Source organism: Python bivittatus, unplaced genomic scaffold (assembly GCF_059951505.1).
Source record: "Python bivittatus isolate LINGU-HERP-01145 unplaced genomic scaffold, Pbiv_v1 ctg000020_np1212, whole genome shotgun sequence".
NCBI classification, from domain to species: domain Eukaryota; kingdom Metazoa; phylum Chordata; class Lepidosauria; order Squamata; family Pythonidae; genus Python; species Python bivittatus.
Window position 1 is genome coordinate 111,552,907 of NW_028277030.1, and position 26,886 is coordinate 111,579,792.

At 39.2% G+C, this 26,886-nt stretch overlaps 1 protein-coding gene across 1 annotated transcript in view; it reads left to right on the forward strand.

Annotated features, from left to right (window-relative positions):
- USH2A (usherin) overlaps positions 1 to 26,886 on the forward strand; it is a 484,310-nt gene that overhangs the window by 295,884 nt on the left and 161,540 nt on the right. The window contains 4 exon segments of the mRNA XM_088132494.1: positions 269 to 419; positions 568 to 710; positions 7,706 to 8,331; positions 23,419 to 23,753. Coding sequence (XP_087988620.1) covers positions 269 to 419; positions 568 to 710; positions 7,706 to 8,331; positions 23,419 to 23,753 — 1,255 coding nt within the window.

Sequence of the window (26,886 nt, forward strand, 5' to 3'; positions counted from 1 at the left end):
ATGGACATACTATGATTATATTATATTATATTATATTATATTATATTATATTATATTATATTATATATAATGATATTATATCATTGTAATATAAGGGGTGTGTAGCCCAATAGTACAGTAGTGCAAAAAGATGTTAAATTAAACTAACCATGCTTAAATTGCTGTTGATCCTCAATATCAGTTTTCCAGTGTATGGAGCATTTTGATTCCATCCAGCGTATGTTGCCCACATCTTTCTCTGCTCTAATTCATCCATGTTTTTCAACAGCTCCAGATGGCATGTTGCCTCCTAGGCTTTCATCTGCTACTCCGACCAGTCTTCAGGTTCTCTGGTCTATACCAGTTCGCAACAATGCTCCAGGCTTACCGAAATACAGACTCCAAATAAGACTTAAGAACTCCCCAGAAGATATTACAGAGTAAGTAAATAAATTCTAAACTCTGTCTATATTTTGAAGAAATGCAAACTGATGTGCGGTGGCTTATCTCAAATGCAGCAGTTCTGTTCATGCAGTATTTCCCTGTGATCTTTTATTTCCCATCTTAAAATATATATTTTTGCTTTAGATTGCTTTCTAAACCAACAACTTATTTACATCATGTACTCAAGGATCTGCAGCCATACACATCTTATGAGTTGAGGGTTATTGCCTGCAATGGCTATGGTGATACATTCAGCAGCTGGACTCTGATAGATACAACAGAGGATAGTAAGTAACTTGCAGAACTATTACTATTACTTAGTAAGTATTACTAAGCTTTTTGACTGTAAGGCTACACACTGTTTCCAACAATTGGTCAAGGCCCTCTGTTTTAGAAAAGCATTCTTGTTACAGGTGATATACAGTAAATGTTAAAAGAACCTATCCTCTGGCTCCTTTATAATTGTTATTAAGTATTTCTCGGTTTTATGTGTTTTTAATATTGTCTTTTTTCCTGCCTTTTAAACATTTTAATTTTTCTAAGCCATTAAGAATTATCCACATGCATTAGAAGAGTGGGAGAAAAACCTTAGACAAATAGATAAGTAAGGGTGGAAGGATATCATAACTTTTTAAATGCATTATGCTGCAGTCCTAAAATGTATAGCAACCCTGTTAGCCTCATTCCCATCACTTAATTCTTCTAATTAAGGATGCTAAACATGAAATATTTGTCCTTCAGCATACAATATGTACCAGTTTGGTCTAGTGGTGAAGGCCCCAGGCTAGAAAGCAGGAGACTGTGAGTTCTAGTCCCACCTTAGGCATGAAAGCTGGCTGGTTGACTTTGGGCCAGTCACGCTCTCCACCCAACTTGTTGTGGGGCAAATAGGAGGATGAAGGAGTATTAGGTATGGTTGCTGCCTTAAGTTATTTATAAAAATAATAAAGGTGGGATACAAAAAAATCTAAAAAAAAAAAAAAAACATTAAAAAAAATCTACTTCCAGGGAATGAACAGCGACTCCATTTCATGAACTTTTCTCCAGGAGCAGCTTGCAGCCTGAGAGCTATACAAAAAGCAGTGATAGGTTTATAATGTGCCTTATAATTTATGCATAATCCCAAATGAGGCCACTTCAAGACGTTTTGTCTGGTCCTCAGTTCATTGCTGATTTTGCCTGAATGTGTAAAAATTAAAATAATTTAAGATTAAAGCCTAGATGGGGATGGGAGGTGGGGAGATGGATGAAAGGTTTGATTTTTTTTAAAAAAGCAGATTTTTTTTAAAAAATGCTTTTATTCTGTTCATGGGCAATTTCTGCCTTACTTTCCATACCCCACTCTATCCCCATTAAGCTTGTGATTAATTCTGCAACATCCACGTATATCCCTTGACGCAAGAAAGGTTTTGTATCCCTCTACTAGATATAAGCAATTAAATCAACATTATAATGATTTAACATAAATTAAGATGTAATGACTTGGTCCTCAGACTTGGGAGTGTAGAATATTTGCATCCATATAGACAAAATTGGTGTTAGGGTTTATGCTATTTTATATTTTCTACATAGTGCCTACAGGATAAAGGCTCAGTCTCGCTCTTGCTCTCTAAACCAGTGGCTTTTAAACCATTTAACCCAATTATCCCTTTCCCGGTTTTAAATAATGTCATTACCACAGCCCCTCCCCCCAAAAAACACAAAACCCAGACTCTGTTGCTTAACACAAGTGTCTTGGCAGCAGTGGTCCCAAACTGGGTCCTTGACTCACAAACAAGCAATTACAAATTGCTCCATTACCCCCAGGCTGTGCCCAAGGGGGTAATTACCCCCAGTTTAAGAACCGCTGCTCTGAACGCACACCACAATGGAATTCAGGAACTGAATTTGTTGGGTGTTTTGGAAATGTAATAAACGTAATGGCTATTGGAGGCAGAAAAGCAAGCCCATCCAGTGAAATCTGTCAGGGACAATAGAATGCTCTGCCTTTGTCCGTGGTACCTGTCTTGTGAACCACTCCCTCCAAGCCGACATTGGGTTTTTAATGTCTTTGTTCCAAAAAGACAAGTAGACATTTTTTTTTCCTCTGATAACACTGTTAATAGAAAAATGTCAGCTGAATGTCAGCCTGTTAAACAGCTCTTTAAAAAACAAACAAGGACTCTTTCAAAAGCCATACTTGGATGGTGTCCTTAAATATTAAGTATTATTGTTATTGTTGTTTTAATTTTTTAACTGTAGAAGTGGCAATTGTCTGGAACTCATTTTAGATTCTATTAGCTTCAAAGTTTGATTAAATTTATGATTCTGCTCTGGAAAGTTCACTAAACACTGGTCCCTTACAGATATGTTCTCCCTGACCTCTGAAAGCATGCAACTCTCATTACCTTTAAAATGCAATAATCTATTTCTGTTGCCCACTGCATATATCAAGAAATTCTATGATTCCCATCGTGCCTGGCCATCAGAAGATAATACTGTACTAGTAAGTAAATAAACACTTGTCTCTAGTCAGATGATTAGAAAAGATTAATGATAATTTTATACCTCCTTTTCTTAAATAGAGTCTGAACTTTTGAAGCAGACAAGCAAAATAGCCTCCCATAAAAGATAATTTCATTTGGCAAAATGAAACTACCTTCCAGTATTAATGTTGTAATGAAATAGCCTGAGGAATCAATCAAAGGCACTAAGCGATATGCCCCTCCCCTTCCACTCCTCATCTGCTATAGTTGGCTCTATAAACAATTCTGACTAAGTAACAGGAGTTTATTATTTTATTTTCAGCCCTGGCAGGCGAGGCTGTGTCACTGTCAGACTCTTGCAGGCTTCCATCCAATGACAACCACATTGACAACACGTTCTATTCCACATTGATTTTACAGTTAAGGAGCTGATTGTGATATATAGAGATTTTAAGAATTCAGCTGAGAGGCTGACTTTTGCCTTTTATCATTCCATTAAAATTTTATAACCATCTTTTTCATGTCATTTCACCCATGAATTCTTACTTTAAAAGTGATTGCTGCTGCTGGGAGCATACCTTTTTTCATATTCAGAGCTTTTTATTATATTAGCAAACTACTCCAATTATAGTTAATAGTTGTGTTTTACATAATTGTGGTGACCCCGCCAGCTAAGCAGGATCATGCTAGCTGATTGTGTCTTCACAGACAGAGAGAGAGACAGACTGCCAAAGTATTCATTCATATAACACAATCATGAGATAAAACTTTAACTCTTCTTTTTCCAGCAGGGCCAATTCAAAGTTCTCCAAAGTCTTGTTTGTTTGGCCACTCAGACTAGAGTCCAGTAACAGGTAGTTCAAAATCAGTGCAAGAGTGAACGTCTTCCATCCACTTTCATATAACAGAGGGTCCTTACCAGCAACCAAGTAGGACAGTTCACTTCATCTGTTCCAGGGAAGGGTAGAGATTTCTGGACAGGCTTTCTTGGTTTAATCCAAGATACAGGGCCCTCAAGGTCAGGCTCTCACAAACAGCTATTCCAGCCCCAAACATCACTCAGGTGGGTCCTTTAAATAGGGAAAGCTCCCAGGCACAACCTGAGCACAGCTGGCCTTGTCGGACCTGACTCCCAGAAGTAGTCTATTTGAGATATCAGCCTGTTCCTAAGCAAATCTTATAACCACACACTCCTCCCTCTTGCCGCTCTCTAACTCCCTGAACAAAGGTGGTTGTGGCAGAGCTCCCATGGTCTAGCAGGCTGGATCTACGGTTCACAGTTGTAGTCTTCACAGACAACAGTCAGGGGCAATGGAACAAGGTTCTGCCTCACAGCTGGTGCTAAAACTTGGCTTTTCTGCATCTGCTGTAATAAGCGCCTCATCGCATTCCTCTTTCATATGTGAAAATGATTCCTAGGCCAAGGGTGTGACATGTTTGAATTAAGTTATTTTTTTAAGTGTTACCATTTTTAAAAAGGGGCTGTAGAAAATGAATGTGAAAAGGCATTCTTTCATTTTAATGTTTTTTTTCGGGGGGGCAAAGTAGAAAATTAAGTTAAGCCTCTCTTCTCATAAGTTATAACAGATAATGTTAAAAGGGCTATGTCTAAACTCTGCAGGGGTTTGTAATACAAGTTCATCTCATTATCCCAAATGTTATACCTATAATGCTAGCAGTAGGGATGAAAACCTTATCTTTCTTATCATAAGAGAAAACAAAGTGCTTGGTTATTTTCTTCCTGCAGATAGCTGCAGTCCAATTGTCCAGACAGATGCCTAATTAGTAAAGTGTTGTTGACCAGCCCTGTAGAAAATGAATCTTGAAAGCTGAATTGATTTAAGTTGACTTTCCAAAAATCACTATCACCTTCTGTACCTTAAATCTTAACAAGATGTTTTCTTTTCATCTAAAATTCTTTTTCAAAATTATTTAAATCTAGATATCCTTTTTGAACTATGGAAATGAAAAAAAAAAACCTATCCTAATAAAAATATGAAGATTCAAATACTTCATAAAAATTATTGAATAATTTTGAACATTACCTGTACATTTTAACCACATTCTAATACATAATTTTGCAACCTAAAGAACCACTTACCTAGAAGCCTCTATCTTCACAGCAATTGATTTACAAAAATTCACATAGGGGTAATTGCTGTCACAAGCAGGACATAAGCTGATTTAGCAGGAGAAAAAGTAGATACTGATATAATACTTCATGACTAGGGGTTTTTGTGGGTTTTTTTGGTCCCTGTCCCAATTGGCTATAGAATGTAACTCAAGGTCCCTGGCACTGTTGACTTTGAACATGTGAACATCCGATTCTATGAAACTGAAAAAAGCCTTGAAAGCTATTTAAAATGATTACTGTACCCAAGTATGTCTTTTTAAAAGATTTTCAATAAAATCTAACGTTCATCCAAAATCTCATAAACACCAAAAATGCTGTGGGCAGAATAGGTAGGCATAGTATTTTCTTGATCTCTTGCAACAATTTATAGATTTCACAAGATGGTTTATAAGAATGCTAAATGTTCTGGAATTACAGCTGTTACCGATCAGTGATTGAGCCAGATTTGTGTTTTTGCACCATGTTCTTGCTTGTACCTAGAGAGCAGTAAAGCCTCAATATAATAAAAAGCACCTGCATTTTAAATGAAATTTCAATTGAAAAACTTAACAGCCCTTCAAATTGCAGAATTTAACGCAGCCCACTAAAGCTTAAATAACGTTTTGCCTCCACAGGCTGAGGGGTTTTGCATTCAAGGTGACTTGATTGTGTCGCATGGTGAAATTATTTACAATTAAGGGATTTCTCGAGGGGGGGCAGTTGCAGAGTATTTGCTGTTCCGCGACACCTATGCGGGCATATGGTCCGTCTTTTTCAGTATTCATGGAAGCTCCTGAACCTTTATGATAATTGAATCTGTTAGAGTGCTGAGTGGAGCAAGCATAAAACCTGTTAACCTAAAGGTCAGATCTGTGCATTGTTTATTTATCAGTAGGTGAAAGAGCTAAATCGGCAGCTTCTGTCACAGTCACAGTAAAAAATCACCTACAATATTAACAGGGAGTAGATAAATTGCAAAAAATGGATTAGAATGATAAACAGAAGAGAGCAAAAATATTGCATATATAACAAGAAGCACAGGAATGGGTTTTACTGGGCTATGAAATATGCAGGCTTGTTACAATGGGATGATGAAAGTAATTAAGAGTGTGCTCTGGAAAAATAGCAGCAAAAGTTAGAACCATGATTCTTGCCCAGCTCCACATTCCCCATAAAGTAATGAATTAATCCAGATAAGTCCATCTGGCCGTGGAGTGGATATAGGAGGCAAGCTGTTTTTCTCTTCCACCTGCCCTCTCTGCCCACCATCTTCTCCCAAGGGTTTGGCTGCTCCTCTGATCTAATTGGGGGAACAGGATGGAAGAGAACAAGGGAAATTCTCTTGAGAGAAATTCTCTCATATATTTTAGCCTAGTTCTGACATCTTTTTTCAAGCTTGCATAGAAGCCTGAAAAAGGTCAGGCTACTTTAATGGACAGGAGAAAGGTGCTATGCCTGTGCTTGGTCCAAAACACTTCTTCCAAATAATGTTTGAAGCAAACACAGCCCTAGTAGCTAATATAACTAGGAAGTACTGGCCCAGTGCCATGAAGGCAGCCCCTGTTTTTAAGACTGAGACCAAGGAATCAAATGTTTGTTTGAGATGCCCTGAATATCTGAATGGCCCTTTTCCCATTAAGCTTGGGGAAGAAAGCTAAATATACATATAATACTTTGATATCAGAAATAGTACATTAAGATGTTATTAAAACTGAAACATCTGGGAAGTTTTCTGCTGCACCATGTCAAACTTCCACTTAGGCATGATATTTCATGTAGACTGGCCTTTAAAGAATCTAACACTAGAAGGCAAGCAAGGAGTAGCTCTTCTCTGGTGCTATTTTTCCACTGCAATTCATGTTAGTAGTGTACCACTATTGAACACTTGACCTTCCTTACTTGTGGCCTTGTTTTAATTACGGGAGGAAGTACACAGTGTTAATTTTTAATTAGAAGGGTCTGTATTCAGCTAAAGCTTCTCACTATTGGAGGGGTCTTCTTACCCATGGGAGGCTTTTGATTCAATAGAACTTTTTCACTGGATAAATGGGAGAGGAGCTAACATTCACCCATCTATCCCTTGTCCCTGCAGTCCTTCATCTTTCCCTAAAATCTGCTCATGGAAGTTGGGAATTACAAAGGGAAATCAGAATTGCCTTCTGCCAGTATTCTGAGCAGTGTCCCTAAGGAATGCCTTCCACTAGCAGAATCCATAATGCATTCCTCTAAATTGTTGCAAAAGTGGGTTAAGTTAATACTCTGTAGAAACACTGACTATAGTGGTTGAGTTAAGCCAGGATTAACCATGGGGCTGGTTTTACATACTGCTAAACCATAATGGATGGGGTACTAAGCCCAGATTGAACAAATTACATTGTGGCATAATGTTATTAGAAAATGAGACCAATGGGATTCTCAATTCAACTGAGAACTAAGTGATAGCTTTCAAAGAATAAATAGTTTTGTAATGTTTGTTTGCTACTGCATTCATTACAATAAAGGGAAGTTGTGGGTGATATTTCCCTCCATTTCTCATATTGTCTTGAAGAAACAAAGGTATTTTCTGGTGAAACAGTTTCATTTGTGCATTATAACACACATTAAAAAAAAAAAAAGGAAATGGCTGCACATTAGAAACAATGACCTTGTTCTTTTTTTCTTTTTTCTTTCTTTTCTTTTCCTTTTTGCTCTTCCTCTCTTGTAGAACCAGGATCTATAGACCCACCACTAATCCTGGAAGTGAAATCCAGAGCAGCAACCATCTCCTGGCAGCCTCCTTCAAGGCCAAATGGCAGTGTCACCCACTATAACATCTACCAAAACAGCCAGCTGCACACTACTATTCCAGGAGCTAGATCAAAATGTATTGTATCTTTCTTGCATCCTTATACAGTTTACCGATTTCAAGTAGAAGGCTGCACTTCCAAAGGGTGCTCTCTATCCTCTGAGGCCCCACCTATACAGACCCTTCCAGATGCACCTGAAGACATCCCTGCTCCAGAACTATACTCAGACACACCAACATCTGTGCTAGTATCATGGCAATCTCCTCTTCATCCAAATGGACTGGTTGAAAACTTTACAATAGAAAGAAGAGTGAAAGGAACAGAAGTATCTACAGTAGCCTCTTTGCCCTTCAATTGTTCCAAGAGGTATCTAGATCAAAGTACTGGTCTTAGCCCTTGGAAAAAATATGAATACAGAATATTGGCAAGCACTTTTCAAGGTGGCATTAACAGCAGTTCTTGGGTAGAAGTCATCACCAGGCCCTCAAGACCTGCGGACATCCAGTCTCCTAAGGTGCAAGCATTAGATCCATATACTGTCCAGGTTTGTTCAGTCTCATTTTTATTGTTTCCAGTCACTGGAATGATGAAAAGGGGCTCAGAATTCTCTGTAGGAAGGATAATTCTCTGAAAACTGAACTGAATAACACCAAATTGGGCATAGGGGAGAAGCTGGCAAAAGAAAGGTTGAATTTGAAAGCAAGCCAGATGAGGCCAGGGGTTGTTCCAGGAAAAAATTCTCCCAGTGCATCTCTATTGGGAGAGGCAATCGAGCAGTGGCTTGTAACATTGCTGATTGATTCATTCTCAGATCCCTCTTTCCTCCTGGTCATGTGCTCCAGAAAGAGCACACATAGGCACAAACTAGGCCCAGAGGCGCCCTCTGGGAGAGATGGGCGACATATAAATTTAATAAATAAATAAACAAACAAACAAACTAGATGGATCATGAGGGGAGAGCAGAAAATGCACATACATAAAGACACAACATGTTGCTTCATTACACATAACTAATTTACCAGGAAATTTGGTAAAGGGGTTGGAAAGTATTCAAGAAATTATACTCTACATGCTTTCCCTACCGTATTTATTTCCTAATATTAATTAACTGGTGATTTCACATAAGCAACTTCTAGAGACTTCATTTTACTACGAAAGTAACTGCCATGCACTGAGTTTTCCATTATATCACACCATAATTGACTTTCATCAACTATTGTGTATCATGCTGCAGTCAAAAGTACCCCATATGGCCTTCTGGTTCCCACAGAAGTTCCATCCATACAAACTAATTAGTTACTACCTCCACTGATTGTTCCCATTTGCAAGTTTCCTGTCATATCATTTTGATGGGTCTGAGATCATAATATTTCTCCTTGCATGTCAGAGGTTCACCGATGGTATATCACCCTGTACTGATAAGTGACCTCACCCAGCAGCTTCTTGTAGATGTTAGAGAGCAAGGGAGAGAGATAAATGAACCACAAAGAGAGCAACTGCTGGATCAACCTCTCCTTCCCCCACCATACTGACTGGAACTGTCTGCTTAGGAAGGAGTGGAACCACTGCACTGCTCCCCACACTCCCACGAACTCACAGGCGGTTTGTAAGGATGTCAGGAATGATATGTCGAAGGCAGCTGTGAGTCTTAAGAGGGCTTTCTTCCAACATCCAAACCCAGGTGAAATCCATTCACCAGAGCAACCAATGTGGTTTTCATTCCATAACCAAAGCTAACCCTGGCTCAACAACTTTCCCTACACTAGGTGGTTCATATCCAAAATGGCCAGATCCAGGGAAGGCCTGTTCGGGAGGGGATGTACCTCCTTCTCCCATAGAAAGGCATTGACCACCTCCTAAATACTGTTCATATTTCCTAAAGCTTCCCAAAGGAGCCAGGCATGGCATGAAGCCAGCTCGCAAATGCCCATTCTGCCAATGGAGTAAGGTTGGAGAAGTATTGATGCTACCTTATTCCCATACTGCAGGCTCTAACAAAGCTGTTACCAGTGTTCAGTCATGTTTACTTCTAGCCTGCCTTCTCCAGCAGCCACAGCATCATCTCTTGCTTCATTGTTCAAGCAACCATTTCTTTATGCTAAATATTTTAGTTTTGTCTGAATTAAGATCAACACTGTGACCTGAATAAAGTCTCTGAATTGACAAAACATGTCTGTGTGTGGTCTCCTGCGTCAAAGGGTGGTGCTCTAACCACTACTGGTTAGAGCACTGCCCTTTGACACAAAAGACTGGGGCTCAAATCCTGGCTGGTACCTACCTTACCAGTAGGGGTCCTTGGGCAAAGACCCCCTGAAGCTTCACCTACCTACCTCGGATATGAGAGTGATGCAAACTAAGAGTCATGCTGGCTCAGACATTGCCCAGATTAACAAGGTCCATGCCAGATGTTGGGGAACCAGGACAATCTGACAATAAGTGGGCTACTGGAACAAACCATGCATTGGCAAGACAAGAACCTGGAATTGATGGAATGCTACTACAACTGTAGACCTAATGAAAGGGGTTATATGAAATGTATGAGGGAATTATGGATGGATAGAAGACCTACATCCACACTAACTGAGAAATAGCTAGTTACCCAACACTTCAACATAGTAAAGAGGAAGCTGCTCTCACAACTTGAGATAGACCAGCTACACATTACATCCTGGACTCAAGAAGATCCAGAAGAACAACTGGATCTGCAGCCAACACCTGAAGTTAGAACATCACTGCCACCCCCTCCATTACAGAGCACAGCAGCTGATATGAGGCATACAATCATGGATAAATCAGCTACAGTCAACCCTCAAGACCAATTATCAAGACTCAGTGGAGAAGTAGCATCAGATAGTATGCTAGAAGATGTCAACAGAGCCCTCCAGACAATCCCTACAACCACCATAACTCAAACCAATGAACTGGTATAAGTCAATTTGATCACAGCCAGGATTGACTATAGGAAAGCGTACAATTCAATGCCACACTCATGGATCTGTGACTGCCTGGCACTATACAAAGTCAACAGGACACTAAGGACCTTCCTCAAGAACTCAATGGAACTGTGGAAGACAACACTGGAAGTCAACTCAAGATAGCTCACACAAGTAGCCATTAAGTGCAGCATATACCAAGGTGATTGTCGTGAGCCACGATTCAGAATCTGATTCCAACCCTGGCAACGTTGCTCCAACTGAACCTGTGGATTATCAGCCTCAGGAATCATCAAGCTATAATTCATCTGAGGCTGATCAACCATAGGCATCTCCTGATCAGCTGGAACATTTGGATGACAAGTCACCACTTCCAAGCCTCAGGTCTCGATGCATGTAGCGGTGAAGAGAACAACACTATTCAGTGAGGCTCCTTGCTAGGCAAAGGATTAGGCCTAAGCAATTGCAGCCAGCTGCCTGCAGATAGATTTATGTAGCCGCTTTGCCTTCAGCCTTTGTTGGAATCAACTGGTTGGAATTCCAGCTTGTGACTCTTGTTCCTGTGTTTCCTTGCTCTTGAATCCTTGACTATTAGACTGGCTGACTACCCAACTCAGCTCTCTGACTCCTGGAATGAATTTGGATTATTCTCTTGCTACTTGAACTTCAGTCGAATTATTCAGGCAAGCACTCTTTACAAAGACCCTGATTTACAACCTTGTCTACTGTTATCTGCCTAGCTGTGGTAAATAATTCAACTCCTTAGCAACTGTGTGTGTGTGTGTGTGTGTGCGCGCGCGCAACCTGAGTCAGAACAGTGATGCACAGTCCCTGCTGCTGTTCTGCATAGGCTTGAACTCCCTCAGCCAGATAATCACAAGGACTGGATACAGATATAAGTTCAAGAGTGGAATTACCTCCTCTACATGGAGGACATCTATCATGGTGGGCTCAGATTTGGAGTCAGAGGAGGAGACCAACAAGCAGTCTGCTCTAGAAGTGGCCACAGATAATGAGTCATCAACTCCAGAAGCACTGGACAGGCTGCCATCTGAGGAGGTGGGTCTGGCTAGCAATCAGCAGACACAGCTAATACCACTCTCCAAAAATGAAGGAGCAGAATTACTTCACCCTCCCAACGCAAGCTGCAAAGAGTACAGCAAAGGCACTTGCAAGATTACTCATGAGGAAGGAGTCTCACCCCGCTAAATGAGCTACAGCAGGGCTGCTTCTATTAAAATGGAGCAGCAAATTCAACTTCTCTGTTGACAACAAACATCTGTTAACTCCTGCTCCATGCACCTTGATTCTGGACCTGTGAACCTCAAGAACTCAACTCTAGACCTGGACTGGCTGACAAACTTTCTACCCAATTTTGACCTTCAAACTTTGCCTGACCTACTCTCTCTCTCCCTGCCTGCTATTTTGGACTGTACTCACTAAGGCAAGCTTACTAAGCATTGGGATTTGTTGTTTTACTACGTATGTGTGTGTGTGTTTGCACTCATATTTACTTTACCCGACATTTCTAGGAAAGCATTGCAACCACCTCTTCGTGTGTGTGTGTGTGTTGGCCAGATGGTAGTAAAGAGAGGGATAGTAGTTAAGACTGGTGGGGTGGAACTACCAGTGGGCCACATAGTAGATGCAGAGCAGCTACAAGTATCTTGGTATGCCACAGTCACATGGGAACCATGTGAAGGAAGACAGCAATATCCAAGCACCACCAAAGGATAAGACAGATCCTGAAGAGCCAGTTCAATGGGAAGAACAAGATCCACCCCATCAACATGTACACCCTGCCAGTCATCAGATACATGCTGGTATAGTGAGCTGGCCAAAGCAGGACACAGAGACTGCTGATGTGAATCTCCTCACAATGTATGGAGGTTTCCACCCCAAGTCCAACACCCAGAGATTGTACACTAGCAGGAAAGAAGGCGGGCAGCGTCTGTTGAGTATCAAAGCCACTGTCCTGGACAAAACCCAGAGCATCCAGGAGTATATCAGTAAGATGGCATCCAAAGATGAGCTGCTGAGAGAATGGGAGGAAGTTCAAGCAGAGGGAATGGCATGGCAAGACAAGCCCCTATATGGGATATACCATAAACAGGTAGCTGAGGTAGCTGACATTGGGAAATCTTACTAGTGGCTGGAAAGGGCTGGATGAAAATATAGCACTGAGGCACTGATCATAGCAGCACAAGAATAGACATTAAGCACCATATCCATAGAAGCAGGGGTCTACCACATTAGACAGGACCCAAGGTGCAGACAGTATAGAGATGCCTCAGAGACAGTCCAACACATAATTGCAGGGTGTAAGATGCAGGCAGGAACAGCATACACTGAATGGCACAACCAAGTAGCTAGCATTGTGTACAGGAACATCTGCACAGTGTACGGACTAGACCCTCCCAAATCCAAATGGTAGATTCCACAGAAGGTCGTGAAGAGGGCTAAGATCCTGTGGGACTTCCAGGTCCAGACAGGCAGGTACTGGCCAATCAACCAGACACTGTGGTAATAGACAAGGATGGGAAGACAGTGGTAGTGATAGATGTAGCAGTGCCAGATGACAACAGAAAGAAGGAGTATGAGAAGCTGGAGAAGTACCAGGGGCTGAAGGAGGAACTACAGAAGATGTGGAAAGAAAAGGCCAAAGTGGTCCCAGTGGTGGTAGGAGCTCTCAGGGCTGTGACTCCTAAGCTGGGAGAATGGCTCCAACAGATCGCAGGAACAACATCAGAGCTCTCTGTCCAGAAGAGTGTAGTGCTAGGAACAGTTAAGATACTACGCAGAATCCTCAAACTCCCAGGCCTCTGGTAGAAGACCTGAGATTGAGGAAGACACATACCATCCATAGGGGTAAGAGGTTTTTTTTTTCCCCTGTATACACAGAGAGAGAGAGAGAGACCTATATGGAGCTTCTCCATCTGGTAATTAGCACTGTCCCTTCTGCACGTTGTAGTTTTGGCTACATCTTTCAGTATTGATTTATAGATTGCTCTCCTTTTTCATCCTTGGATAGTAGAATGCAAAATAATATTAAATAGTTACAAACCAATTAAAAATACATAAATAACCACTATATTACAATAAATCAACTCAAAAGGCTTGGCTGAAGAAGAAGCTTGTGATTCCTTTCCTAACAGTGGAGGCTAAGGCTGCAGGAGAGCTTCAGTTACTGGGCGCTTTAAACATTTTCATAAATAAAAATAAGCCAAACTCCAGAAGGCTTCTATTCTATACTTGGGAGCAATGCAGAAACCAGCCCTCTTCCGTGGAGCCCAAAAATTGGGCCTTTGAAATTGAGATATATCTTTAACAGCACTTTTCCTGGAAATATTAGTTCTTCGATTGGAACGTGCTGAGACAGGCGGTGCCTCAGATTTTTCCAGGACTTAAAACTTTCAGTTTTCTCTTTCTCCAATTTTAAGTTGACATTAAATTCAGGATGTACTGAGAGAGAGAATTCTCGCTAGATTTTATTAGTTTGGACATCATGGTCCTTGATAGATTTTGATTCATCACCCTGTATCTTTTTCCTCATCAGCTCACTTGTTCTACAGTAGGGTCTCCTTAAATTCAACACATTGCTTTTCCCATTGTTTTAATTGTTAGCATTCAATCCCAAAATATTATAAATCCAGCCTGTTTCTCCATTTCTAACATTTTAATATATTTGACAGTATCTTAGATATCTATGTTGTACTGGTGAAATGCTTCCAGTTTCTTTCTCGTATGAAATATTTTAAATAGTACTGTGGGAATATTTAATTTTAACCAAGAGGCAAGACAAAATAAATTATATAGATGCTAAATGTAGCTTTTGTTTTAATTTCTGATAAAACTAAATTCAATAAATACATTGACTAAGGAAACAGTTTTAGAGGACTGCCTAGGAAATTTTCAATTATTCACATCTTTCATTTGGGAATGAACTCTAGAGAACAGGATAACTACTATTGTTTTGGCTTACATACAAACTTCATTCAGGGGAAATTAGTGTAACTAAACAAGAGGGATTTTTGTAGCTTAGAAGCCTCTTTTGTGTAAATACACACATGCTTCCATGGATTCAGTCTTGTACTAGTGCCAAAAAACATTGGTACAGTAGCTTGCTCACTAGAGCACAAAACAAAGGACATTTGTGTAAGGATAGAGATTATCCACTGCAATCATTGACACTGTTATTGCTAAAATGGTTGCTGCTGTTATTAGTAGATTTACTCTGTGTGTCTCTGTGTGTGAAAGAGAGTGTGTGTATATACACTCAGTGCTCATAAAGCATTGGAGAATATGTACAGAATCAAGCTAATTATTTAAAAAATGGAACTGTAGTTTGACGCCTTAGCAAGCAATAATAGTTTTAAATGAGGAAACTGATGCAAATACCTTGAAACATCCTCTTCTCTCTAAATGAGATCAACTAAAGTTATGCTGCAATGGTAAATATTATGTTTAATCATTAAGTCAGAATTCATTGTAATTCATAGACAGAATAGTTTACCTGGAGCTGGATGGAACTTTTGATGTGTATGTTTCTAGGTGTATATAAAGTACTTGGTTAGTGGCCTGTAGTATTTGGACCTGGACTGGGCAAGGGTACCTTAGATCTAATGTGGGCATCATCTGCCTTATTCTCAGCTTCTTCTTAAAGAAGCCACAGCCTTTCTTGGACTTGCATGGTAGCCAAGTGGGCTTAGGAAAATATGTGTTTGAATTAAGAAAGCATTAAAGAGGTAGCAACAAGATGCAACACATATCACTGCCCTGTTACCGTCACTGTGGTAGCGGGAAACTACTCGCTAGACATACAGAGCGGTGATAGCTTTGTACAGCTAGGTGCTGATTAATGCGGATTCAAATAATGCAGTATTCATTTTAGTGCAAATTATGAATTGATACCAAGTTGTGTTTAAGTGCATGTGCAGTTGCGGTTGGGGTTTTAGACGCTGCTAATCTTCATGTGTGCAAAATGGAGAAAAGGAAGATTCTGTCAGAGGAAAACAGTACAATCTCAAAAAAGAAGAGGCTCATAATGACATTAGAGTAAAGATTTGATGTAATAGAATGACATGAACATGGTCATAGCAATACTAAAATAGGACGAGATGTTGGAATGCCTGAAACTACAGTAGACAATATTATAAAACACACAGGGGAAATAAAAGAAAAAGGTAAAATTGCATCAGCTCTTTGTGGTTTGCAAAAATCTACAAGGAACAGAAGTGTTACAATGATAGAAACAGAGCATTTTTTAATTGTATGGATTGAGGACTGCAGTCAATATTAATATTTCATTAATATACATATAAAATGTATGTAATTTTCATTGCCTAAATCTTTCAAGGTGGAACCAATGACCATATTTTCCAAAGAAATATCACTTTGAATAGTGCAACTTTGAATACGGCGAACATTTCATAGGATTCATTACCTGCACTAATCGAGACATAGGTGTAGTTATCACCCCAAATCAGTCCACTGCAGGATGAAGGCCTCTTCACTGAAGGTTATGGATCATAATCCACCATGCTGGTCCAGTGCAGGTTGGTGGACAGACATGTTTAGACTTCCCAGTCTAGAGCAGAGAGGCAGTGACTACTTTAATAGTGAGTATTAGAATGGTTTTTAATGGGCTCAGTTTTCCACTTCAAATTGTCTCAGATTTTCTACCTATGGCATGACATTCAAGCACAGCAGACACTTGTACCAATGTGAATCTTATTTTTAGGAAATCTGTCTCTCTGCAAAATAAACTGATTAGGGCTACCTCAGGACTTCATTATCACAGAACAGTTCCAGATATCTAAGGAAGTTTCATGAGTGAAAGTTTATTAAATAGAATCTAAGACCAAAATTAAAGCATGTTTAATTAAACCATTTTTTCCCCCATACATGGCTTTCCCTCCTGAATGAGGGAGATCTAGTGGTTGATTTAGAAGACAGTTTGCAAGTGGTTTTATCTTGTTTCTTAAAGCTCCTTAAAATACAAGGAGTGCTCCTCTTTCACAATTAGTTGTGATCAAGTTTGGGTTTTGTTCTTGTCCATGGGATCATGGCCATATACTCAAAGCTTTTTGCCAGTTATACCTGCTTATGGTCTAACAGGTCAACAGAAATAAACTCTGCATAATGAAATGGAAAGGCAGAGACTGCATAGTTGGATATACACAGAGAAAAACAGGGTAGAAAATTTAAAAAAATCCTCTTTTACCTGCTTATAAACTTGTCAACATTATAGAGGGTAAGACCCAATATATCGCTTAACATTTATGCTGGAAAATGGCTTCAGTTTTAATTGAGTGAAAAGCTACAGGGAAGAGTGCAAATAATTTACAGAACTGCAATAGCTTTATGACTTTCTTGTTCTGCTTGGAGGCTAAAATAAATGGGTCAGTTCTCTTATGGCACATGCTTGTCATGTTAATATCATCAATAAGAGGTCTTATAGGCAAAAGATAAATAAGCAGTTGCTTTAGGAGCAGGTCAATAAGTACATAAAATAGCCTCATATTCTTGTGAGACTAGTTGGAAAGATTACTCTTTTATGAAAGTAAGGACATCAATTAATAGAAGTTTGTAATTGTGAAGCAATCAGTCCCTAAATCTTGAGTACAATCTTCACTTGAACTGGAATAGAATTTATTATAAAGAGTAACATAGTTTTGTTCTTTATGTAGTCATAAAATCAATATGAATGATTTGATAATGTGTGGAATCCACAAAACATGGTTCAATTGTATCTGCAGTCTACAGGTTTCTTTGGTTGAGGCTAAGCTTTTGACAGCTGAAAAGAGCTGAAACCTTCAGGCCATTATGTTTTTGTAAGCATCTCACTGACCTACAATGTGCAGGTAGGATAGGTGAGGCTAGTTGCATCTGGCATCTCCTTTTACAATTTCCAGTGTTTCCCGTATAGTAGCATGTTGTACAATGCATTGGTAACATGTCCTGGGGCTGGGATAGAGACATTGCAGGATTATTCCATGTACAAAGTTTCTGGTATGAAATTATTTTTGAGAGATTGTTCACAAAGACAGAGCTATATTGTACTGTTTATTGCTGAAAATAACAACCAGTGATGTTCTTGACTCTAAAAAAAAGATAATCCTTGGACAATTCTTACATACTCCTGGTCCTATAGCATTGTTAACACTGTGCCTTCATTCATCACAGTTATTATTTTCCTTGAAAGGTTTTGATTATGTCAAAAAGAAAGCTTTCCAAGGTTATAGCTGTTCAATGGGGAAAATTGCTACATTCTATCCCTTTCTATTCTGTAGCAGAAAAACTAAGGTGCTTTGATATTTAGATAGCAGAATGAAAACTACTTCAATCCAAGAGAATGTGTTCAGCATAGCAGGGACATCAAAAATGCAAGGGAGACAGAAATTTGAGATGTTCTTTTGCATAAGTGGAAATGCTTTTAGGACGAGGGCCACTTGTCAATGTTAGAATGTTCAATTGTTGGTCAAGTGTAACAGTAGGATAATAGTAGCGAAAAAGTTGGGGTAGAATCCACTATGTTGTATCCAGTATCAATCTGAGAGTGGTCCAGAAGGATGATTCTCCAAGTAACTCTGCAAATGTTTTATTTTGCTTCATTTGTGCAGTAAGGGCTAATCACTTTACTTTTTCTTACCTTTTCAGTACAGTCACAGTAGCATTCTCCATGCTATAATGAAATAGTTTGTGTGCCAATTCTATAACTAGTTCTCCTGGCTTATAAGCACTTGTTCTTTGATGGAAATGAAACAGCTACTTAATCAGATCTTGGGCATCTGCCCTAGATATGTGAAATGGCTGCAAGAAATTCAAGCAGCATGATTAATTAAACTTTGCTTTAAATGACTCCTATAGGAATTGACTGAAACAGGTGGCTTAATAGAAAAAAGTGTTAAAGACTTTTCATACATCATAAAAATAGCTTCCATGCTAAGTGTGAGAAAAGTTGAAAAGCGGTGGATCATGCAGACTCTTAGCCAATCATTATCATTCCTTCAAAAATAATGGGAACTGACATCAGCAAGATGTAGCCAAAGCCCATGAGGATGAGATAAAAAAAATAAAGTCTTGGGGCTAGTCATGACCCCAAGAGACTGAAAAACATATTTGAGACACTGGTATATATGTTCTACTGATCTGGAGATACCAAGAATAGTTTAAAGTCATATCCAAGTTGTGGGTAAATCTGTATGACTGACTAATTTCAAGGGAAAAAATGTCATTTCTAAAAACAATAAGGAAAGTAAAAATGGTATAATGCATACATTTTCATCCACCAGAGCCAACTTTGTCAGATTCATGATGCTATGAAAGTGGTAAGCATAGCTGGGAGAAGAAAGAAAAGACTTATTGAGTAAAGGGGGAGTTTTACAAAAGGAATTCAAAAGTAGCTGCCTGGCTTGGATGGGTTTGATTAACTAGTTAACTAGTCCATGAAATACATCACCTCATTTGAATTGATCATAATACGACTAGCATAAAAGCTAGTGATCAGGGTGGCAGAGAAGATTGCTTGACCAAGTATAGGAACAGATGTCTAGTCCCTGGTGTATTCCAAACAGCTGTTGGCATTGCTGTGCATAATTTCCTGTTTCATTTGAACCCAGCACATTCCCAGTCAGTCCCTGTATCCAAACCAGAGCAATCATACATGCCATTCAGTACAGCTACCAAAAATGTAGCTTGATGTTTGTTTATTAAACATCAGCAAACATCAAAAAACAGTTAACAGGCAACACTGGACAAAACAGGCAAAGGCAAGGAGAAACACACACATATTACCAACAATCAACATGATCTCTATATATTGAAAAGCACAGAGCTTTCAAGAGCCACTGGAACTGTCAGGCCCAGCCCAAGAACAACGATGAAACAGTCCAGTCCAGTTCCTTTATTAGCTTACACCTTATAGACAGAATCTTGCCAGACTAAATCTATACTACAGCAACTAGTGGATATATCCTGTGAGATTCTAGGGAGAGGCTATCCTGAATCTCTTCTCATGCTCCCCTTGCGGACTATGCTGCCTCTTGCCTCCTCCTCCTCCCTCCTGGAATGCATCCCCTCCTTCCCGATAGCCTTGATCTCCCACATCACTCTCCTCCTCATAGATACATTCCATCACAGGAACCAATATTTTGGGTAATCCCAAAGGAAGTGGCTTTGGTAATTCCAACCTTAACCCTTTTATATACTAGCAGTAGCAGAATAAAGTAGGAAACCAGGTTATTCCTCTTCAGGTAGACCTCACTTACTGACTACCTTGTTCAGCAATTGTCCAAAGTTTCAACGGTGCTGAAAAAATAGCTTTACATTCAATGCCCACATTTATGATCTTCACAGCATCCCTAAGTCATGTGATCACCATTACAATCAGTACGTGTTGTCCTGTGCCTGACCTGTTGTTTTTCTTTTTTCCCCCCTTGTAGAGCAGAGAGAATACATGATGGGGAATACACATCGAAAGACATAGGGTGGTGGCAGCAGCCCCAAATGCACTACACAAATAGCCCTGTGTATTCCCCATTGTGTGCCTGCTTACTGTCTTGTAATCCCTTTCCTCTCCAATCTCTCAGCTCTCTGAGGAGGGGGAAGGAAAAAATGGGTCAGGCACAGGAGAGATTGCCTACAGGATTGCTTGTTTTTTTTTCTTCCCCTCCCCCTTGCAGACCAGAGAGATTGCTTAAAGAAGGAGGAGTCAAAAAACAAAAAAGCAATATCTGTGGCTTCACATCTCTCCAGTGCCTGACTCACTCCCCCCCCCCCTTGCATAGCAAAGATTGGAGAGGAAGGGATTACAAGAGAGTAAGCATGCACACAATGGGAATACACTGGGCTGTTTGCATAGTGCGATACTGCATTGCTTTAGACGTGTGTTGCCCATTGCGTGCCTGCTTACTGTCTTGTAATCCCTTCCTCTCCAATTAATATAAATATAAATATTAATTCCCTTCTTGCTAATTATCCCAGTGCTAGGTTGAGCATTCAAAAGGACTGGGGAGTGGGGAAAGGAAAGCACAGTCATGGTCATGTGATTTCCCACTTAGGGATCTCTTTGCTTAACAATAGAGCTGCCAGTCCCAATTGTGGTCATTAAATGAGAACTACCTGTATTCTTCACCATGAAGGAAACAATTTGGTAGATGGGGATGACATATGTATCAGGCAAAGGGAATAAATCACATTGGTCTAGACTAACTCTTGGTTGTTTCTGAATAATGCTGGTTATTATTAACCAGCATATATCAGTTACTTTAAGGCTATGCTAATATCCTTTGCAGTGAATACTAAAAGCATTGTGGTTTTCTATGGCTGTTCTGGTTAAGGTCCTCCTTTTACACTGATTTGATTCTTTAGCGGAATGGCCAACTGCCATCTTGAAATTTTGTATGAGTTGTGCATTTGTAATATAAGAAGCGTAAAGCATGAAGAACTCTTTTTTTTTCCATGCTGAAAATTGTAATATGTGATTTCTCTGCCTGGATGATTTTATACTGTTTCATAAAGGACGATGAAGATAATGCAGCTAACTGGGATGGATTCACTTTTGCCTCCCCCATCTTAGATTTATTTTCATGTGGTGTTTTTGTCACTTACTCTCATGTTATTGTGAGCTAGAAATAGCAACAACCTAAACAAGTTTTAAGCCTTGACAGAATGAAATCTTTGCTGTGATGACATTGGCAAGCTATGATTCAAAAGTTCCTGTTAATGATGTTTGTATAAAAGAATTCCAAGTTCTTTTTATTAGATTCCTTTTACATTCTTAAAAATGTAGGCAGCTAGATGCTACATAAAGGACTAATAATTTCACTGGTTCTTAATGTCTCATGTTATTTATACCTTGATAATCTTTCAGCCCTGATTCCCTAGCGGCTTTATATATTTGGACATTTTTGGAATATGAAATTGGTGATCTAAGAATGCTCAGGGTTGAGGAGCAAGGGACGGGTTTTTCATATTTCTAATAATTTTTTCTTGTGGATTTTATTTCCTTTATAGCATTTATACCAGTTGAGCCAGCTGATTTATATAAATAAAAATCAGTTTCATTTTGAACTCAAAACTAAATACAGCTATAATGTTTCTTTTGATCTTAAGCTTCTCCAGAGTTTGTGGACAAGTAAAATTGCACTTTGTTGCATTTTTTCTGTGTCTGATCATTTAAGACATGCATAATTCAGAATATGATGCCTGATATACAAAGTGTGTGTTATAGCTGTCCAGTATAGACCATCTTAAATAACTCACCCGGTAGCTGATATCTTGTGTGCAATTGTTTACCAAATGTCTAGACAACCCTATTTTTTTTATCTTTTCAGACATTTGAGTTAACAGAGAAAATACTCATAACTGAATGGCAAGCTTTGCAGGTGAACAGATTGCCAACTAGTTTGATTAAAAATGGTAGCCATGATTAGCTTTTAATAGCAGTAAAGAATGATGTTATGGAAAGAAAATCCAAAAGCATGTTGAAATGGAAACGACTTGACTATATTTTCTGATACCAACAACCAGGGTCCTGGAAAAAACAGATTAGATGTACTAACTTCTGTTGAGTTTCCAGCCAGGATATAGCCCTGAGATGACATTAATTGCGCTTGGGGATGACCTTTAATGGGATGGGGTAGTACAACTCTTCTAATCCTTCTTGCCTCTTGTTAGCTTTTGATATTATTGATCATGGTATCCTTCTGGCTGACTTTGGGGGCTGGGAGTGGATAGTGCTGCTTTGCAGTGGTTCTCCTCCTTGCTCCATGGCCAGTTCCAGTCAGTGTTGGTGTATGGGGGGTGAGGGAGAGAGATTGAGTCCTAGTCCCATAATTTACAGGGTTCATCATGGCTTTACACTCTCCCCCTTCTTATTTAACATCTATAGGTGTTCTAATACCTCAGAACTCTTCATTGCCAGTTGCAATGGCTACCAGTTGGTTTCTAGATGCAAGTCAAAGTACTGCTTGTCATCTATAAAGGCTTTCATGGATCACAGCCTGATTATTCATGGGACTGCCTTTCTCCCATTCTCTCTGCCTCTTCTATAAGATCTGACAGGCTGTTCATGCTCTGGATCCTACTGACTAAACAATACCATCGTATGGAATCTCATAGGCATGTCATCTGGAATACCATTTCCCCCAGGTCCTGCCCTTTGGAAAACCAAAGTCCGTTTGGCCCCTTTAGAAAATCTTCTAAATCTTGGCTTTTCAAACAGGCCAGGGGTGATTTGTGATCCCATTTGATTGATGATGGGTGGCTGGAATTTTCTTGTTTGTGTATTTTCCCAGCATACAGATATTTCTTTTGTCTGTATGTTGGGTTGATGATGATGGGTTTTAAACTGGTAAGGCAAGCTACTGCAGATAAACAGGCAGCAAACCCCACACTCCCTCGTACTAGGGATACCTAGTTGAGTAATGAAATGCTTGCAAGCAAACAGCCAAGAGAGCATCAAGAACGCCACAGTTCAACGCTGAGCTATAGATAGTCTCTTCTATTACAACATCAGGTTATGGGTGAGATTAGACCATATACAATCTGTGATATCCATGATAAACATTTGAATTCATATTTGCTCATATAAACCCAGAAAATGAAACTCTGTTTTCAAAAAGCATGTTAGAACTATTTCTTTTTAATCTTGTAAAATTCTTAATCTTTCATTTCATTTTTTTTTATTGTTTTAGGTTTCCTGGGAGTCTCCTTCCATTTTAAATGGAGAAATACTGAGCTATGAGATCCAGATGCCAGACCCTCAAATCACTGTCACTAACAATTTGTCATCTTCAATGAGCCACATAGTAACTAACCTGATCCCTTTCACAAATTACTCAGTCACCATAGAAGCTTGTGCTGGAGGTGGAGGTTATATTGGAGGGTGCACCAAGAGTCTACCTACATATATGGTTACACTTCCAACACTTCCCCAAAATATTAGTCCTGTGTCTGTGACCTCAATTAGTGAGTCAGTAATTACTGTGTCTTGGCAACCACCATCTAAACCCAATGGACCACACATAAGGTAATGCAAAAAAACAACACATCAAACTTTATCCAAACTTAACTTTGTATATTAACTATTGAATTGTGAACTAGAGCAGGAGAAAGGCAGACTGTATGTATGTATGTATGTATGTATGTATGTATGTATGTATGTATGTATATCTATCTATCTATCTATCTATCTATCTATCTATCTATCTATCTATCTATCTATCTAGTCCATGTTTCTCCACCTTGGCAGCTTTAAGATGTGTAGACTTTAACTCCCAGAATTTAAGTCCCATGGCTGGCTGGGGAATCCTGGGAGTTGAAGTACACATCTTAAAGTTGCCAAGGTTGAGAAACACTGATCCAGTCCCTAGGTTTACTTGTAAAGCTGCCAAAGGTGATCCTATTGTTTGTCCTGAAGTGATGACAAATAATGAGAGAGAAACTTCCAAAAAGATGTCTGCCTGTCATCATAGCAGGGAAAATAGGTTTGTTGTAGAGCATTTTTTTTTGTTCATATGAAGAACTACAAAGCCTAAAATGATTTCCAATATAATCTGCAGTATATTTTATGAATCAGTATAAGACATATTCCCAGAAGGTAGGAAGAATGGACCTCACTGATTTCAATTATAGCTTTGTCTATGATTGAAGTAGTATCCCTGTATCTGTGGAGATCCACAGACTTTGAGATTATTCTGTGAGGTATATTGTATCTAGGAGCTTGCTCTTCAACTCCATAAGGTCTTGCATTGAAGTCTGCTAAATTTACAGTGAAGCAAGAAGGACTAGCATATCTTCCAGCTCATGGATGTTGCATTATATACAAAAGACTTAGATGAAGAATCCTTAGGGACAATCAATTCCCCAACCAGTTTTCTCCAACTCAGAGGATGTACCTCCAGTGTGACATCTAGTTTTCCAGCTTTGCACAAATATAAGTACAGAATGAGGCGAGGGACCTTGAACTGTCTCGGTAACTCCTGCAGAGAGCAAGAAGCTATTGACAGTGTAGATCCTGGATACTAATCTAAGGTTTCAGGTGGCTCTAAATTGTTGCAGAAAAATAATTTTGCAGTGTGCCTCTATCCTGTCTTGATCAGTCCTGCCTGTTCTTTCTACTCTAACACAACCCAGTGTTGCCTTATCTCCTGTGTTGCTGCTCTCTTCACTTGAGGGCTTTAAAATGACCTTGACGACATGGCTGACTTTTCCTCAGAGTCTCAATTGAATAGGATAAAAAACTAATAGAATATATATAATAATAGTCCTAGAATGTTGAATCTGAGATATGAAAAATGTATCAATGTATAAAGCCTGCAAACTCAGGGTTTCAGGCTTCTCCTAGCCTGTGTTCTTCATTACTCTGGGCTACAATTCATTATTCTGAGCCACCAACGATGGGGGGGGGGGGCAGTGTATGCCACTAGCTGTACTTCCTGAATGGTTAGTGGCCCACTTTGGTCAAACCCCTTGAATTACAGCTGAAAGTCCTGACTTTGCTCCCATCTGGGTGTGTTTCCTTTCAACTTCAATGCAGTGGTATACAGAGGCCAAATGCCAAAACAGTTACCCTTGTTCCAATATTTCTGGTCCTGACTGTAGCTACTGAAAAAGCCCAATGGGAGGAATTTCCTCTTGACATCATCTCTTAGGATTTAATGGAAGCATCAGATGCCAAGAAGATCCTGTAAAATAAAAGATAGGACATTGACAAACAACCACTTGGCAATCTTGTAACTAATGCAAGAACACAACATTCTTAACCCACTCCATAATATAGCCTTTTCACCAGAATTGTCTTTTGAAAGAGTATCCAAAGCAAATTTTATTTCATCAAAATTAATTAGACTACCTGGAACTGCCTGAAATTATTAGGGCTGTCTAAGACTCAACATGAATCCAGAATGGATTGGGATAATTCAAATTAGTTTTTAATTCATTTGACGGGATGGACTTCTCCATATGTCCTTTCTCAAACTGAAATCATTCACAAAATTCTCCTTCCAGTATGCCATCCAGGGTCTCTGTCAAGTAACAAAAAGAACTTTAACTGTATTTTTGATTGACAGGTCTGCCCTCAAATGAGAGTGACCCTTACAATAAGACAACCATCAGTTACGCCAGTCAAAATGTCTGGGGAGAGGAGGGGGGATAGAAATTGATAGAGCACTCTTAATTTAACCATTTATTTCCTGTTTTCCATCTTCCATCCGTAGATAAGAAGTTTATTGCTTCTTATCTACCTGATTGGTTTAAGAACTTTATTTGCTTTTAGGGAAATATGAGTGACTTAATCTCTTATATTTATCCCTGCCCTCAATCCCTGACTGCATTCAGGAAAGGATACAGCCTTTCCCTTTGCAGAAAAACCCATCAACCGATCTGCCTGAAATTTGCCACAGATACTCCTTGCTAGAGGATCCATTTTCATTACAGATTCTGTCTCCAAAAAGTTATCTTTTTATAGCATTACATTTCTATAATTTTAATTAAAAGTTGCACTCATTATTATTAAATTTAGTATATTCCATATCTTAAAAGCATCTACCTTTCTTGTAGATTTTATTATGTTCCTGGTGAAAAGTATAAAAATGCTATGGGGACTTTATAAAAAACAAACAACAACAACAAAAAAGATTTTAAAAGTGTGTAGCCCAACCTCCCCCCCCCCACTAATTTCTATGAAATTTAGAACACTTTTTAAACGTTTCTTTTAAAATTCATGCTGTTCTCATTAAAAAAAAAGATTAGAGCTATTTCATATTTTCCCACCCTAGATAATGGGAGAGTATAGTCCATTTTCATCCAAATCATGCTCCCAAATCAAAGCACAGTGGGATGGGATTCCTCAGATTGAGTCAAAGTGTCAGATCCTCTACTTCTGAAACCAAGGAACCATCCTTAAAGTGTGTTGGACAACTCTACTATCCACCTAGAAATTATGCATATGCAAGAAGGAGTTCTTAATTGGTGTTGCTTAATACGTAACTGGCAAATTACTAAAGACTAATTACTAGGCATTCCTTGTGAACTCTCTTAAGATGGATACTATATGCATTTACCTTGGTGAGAGGATTAATATAATGTTAACTTGTACCAACAAACTTTTTTTTCTTCATGATCTCTTAGTGTGGTGTAGGGATTAAGAGGTTGGACTAGGA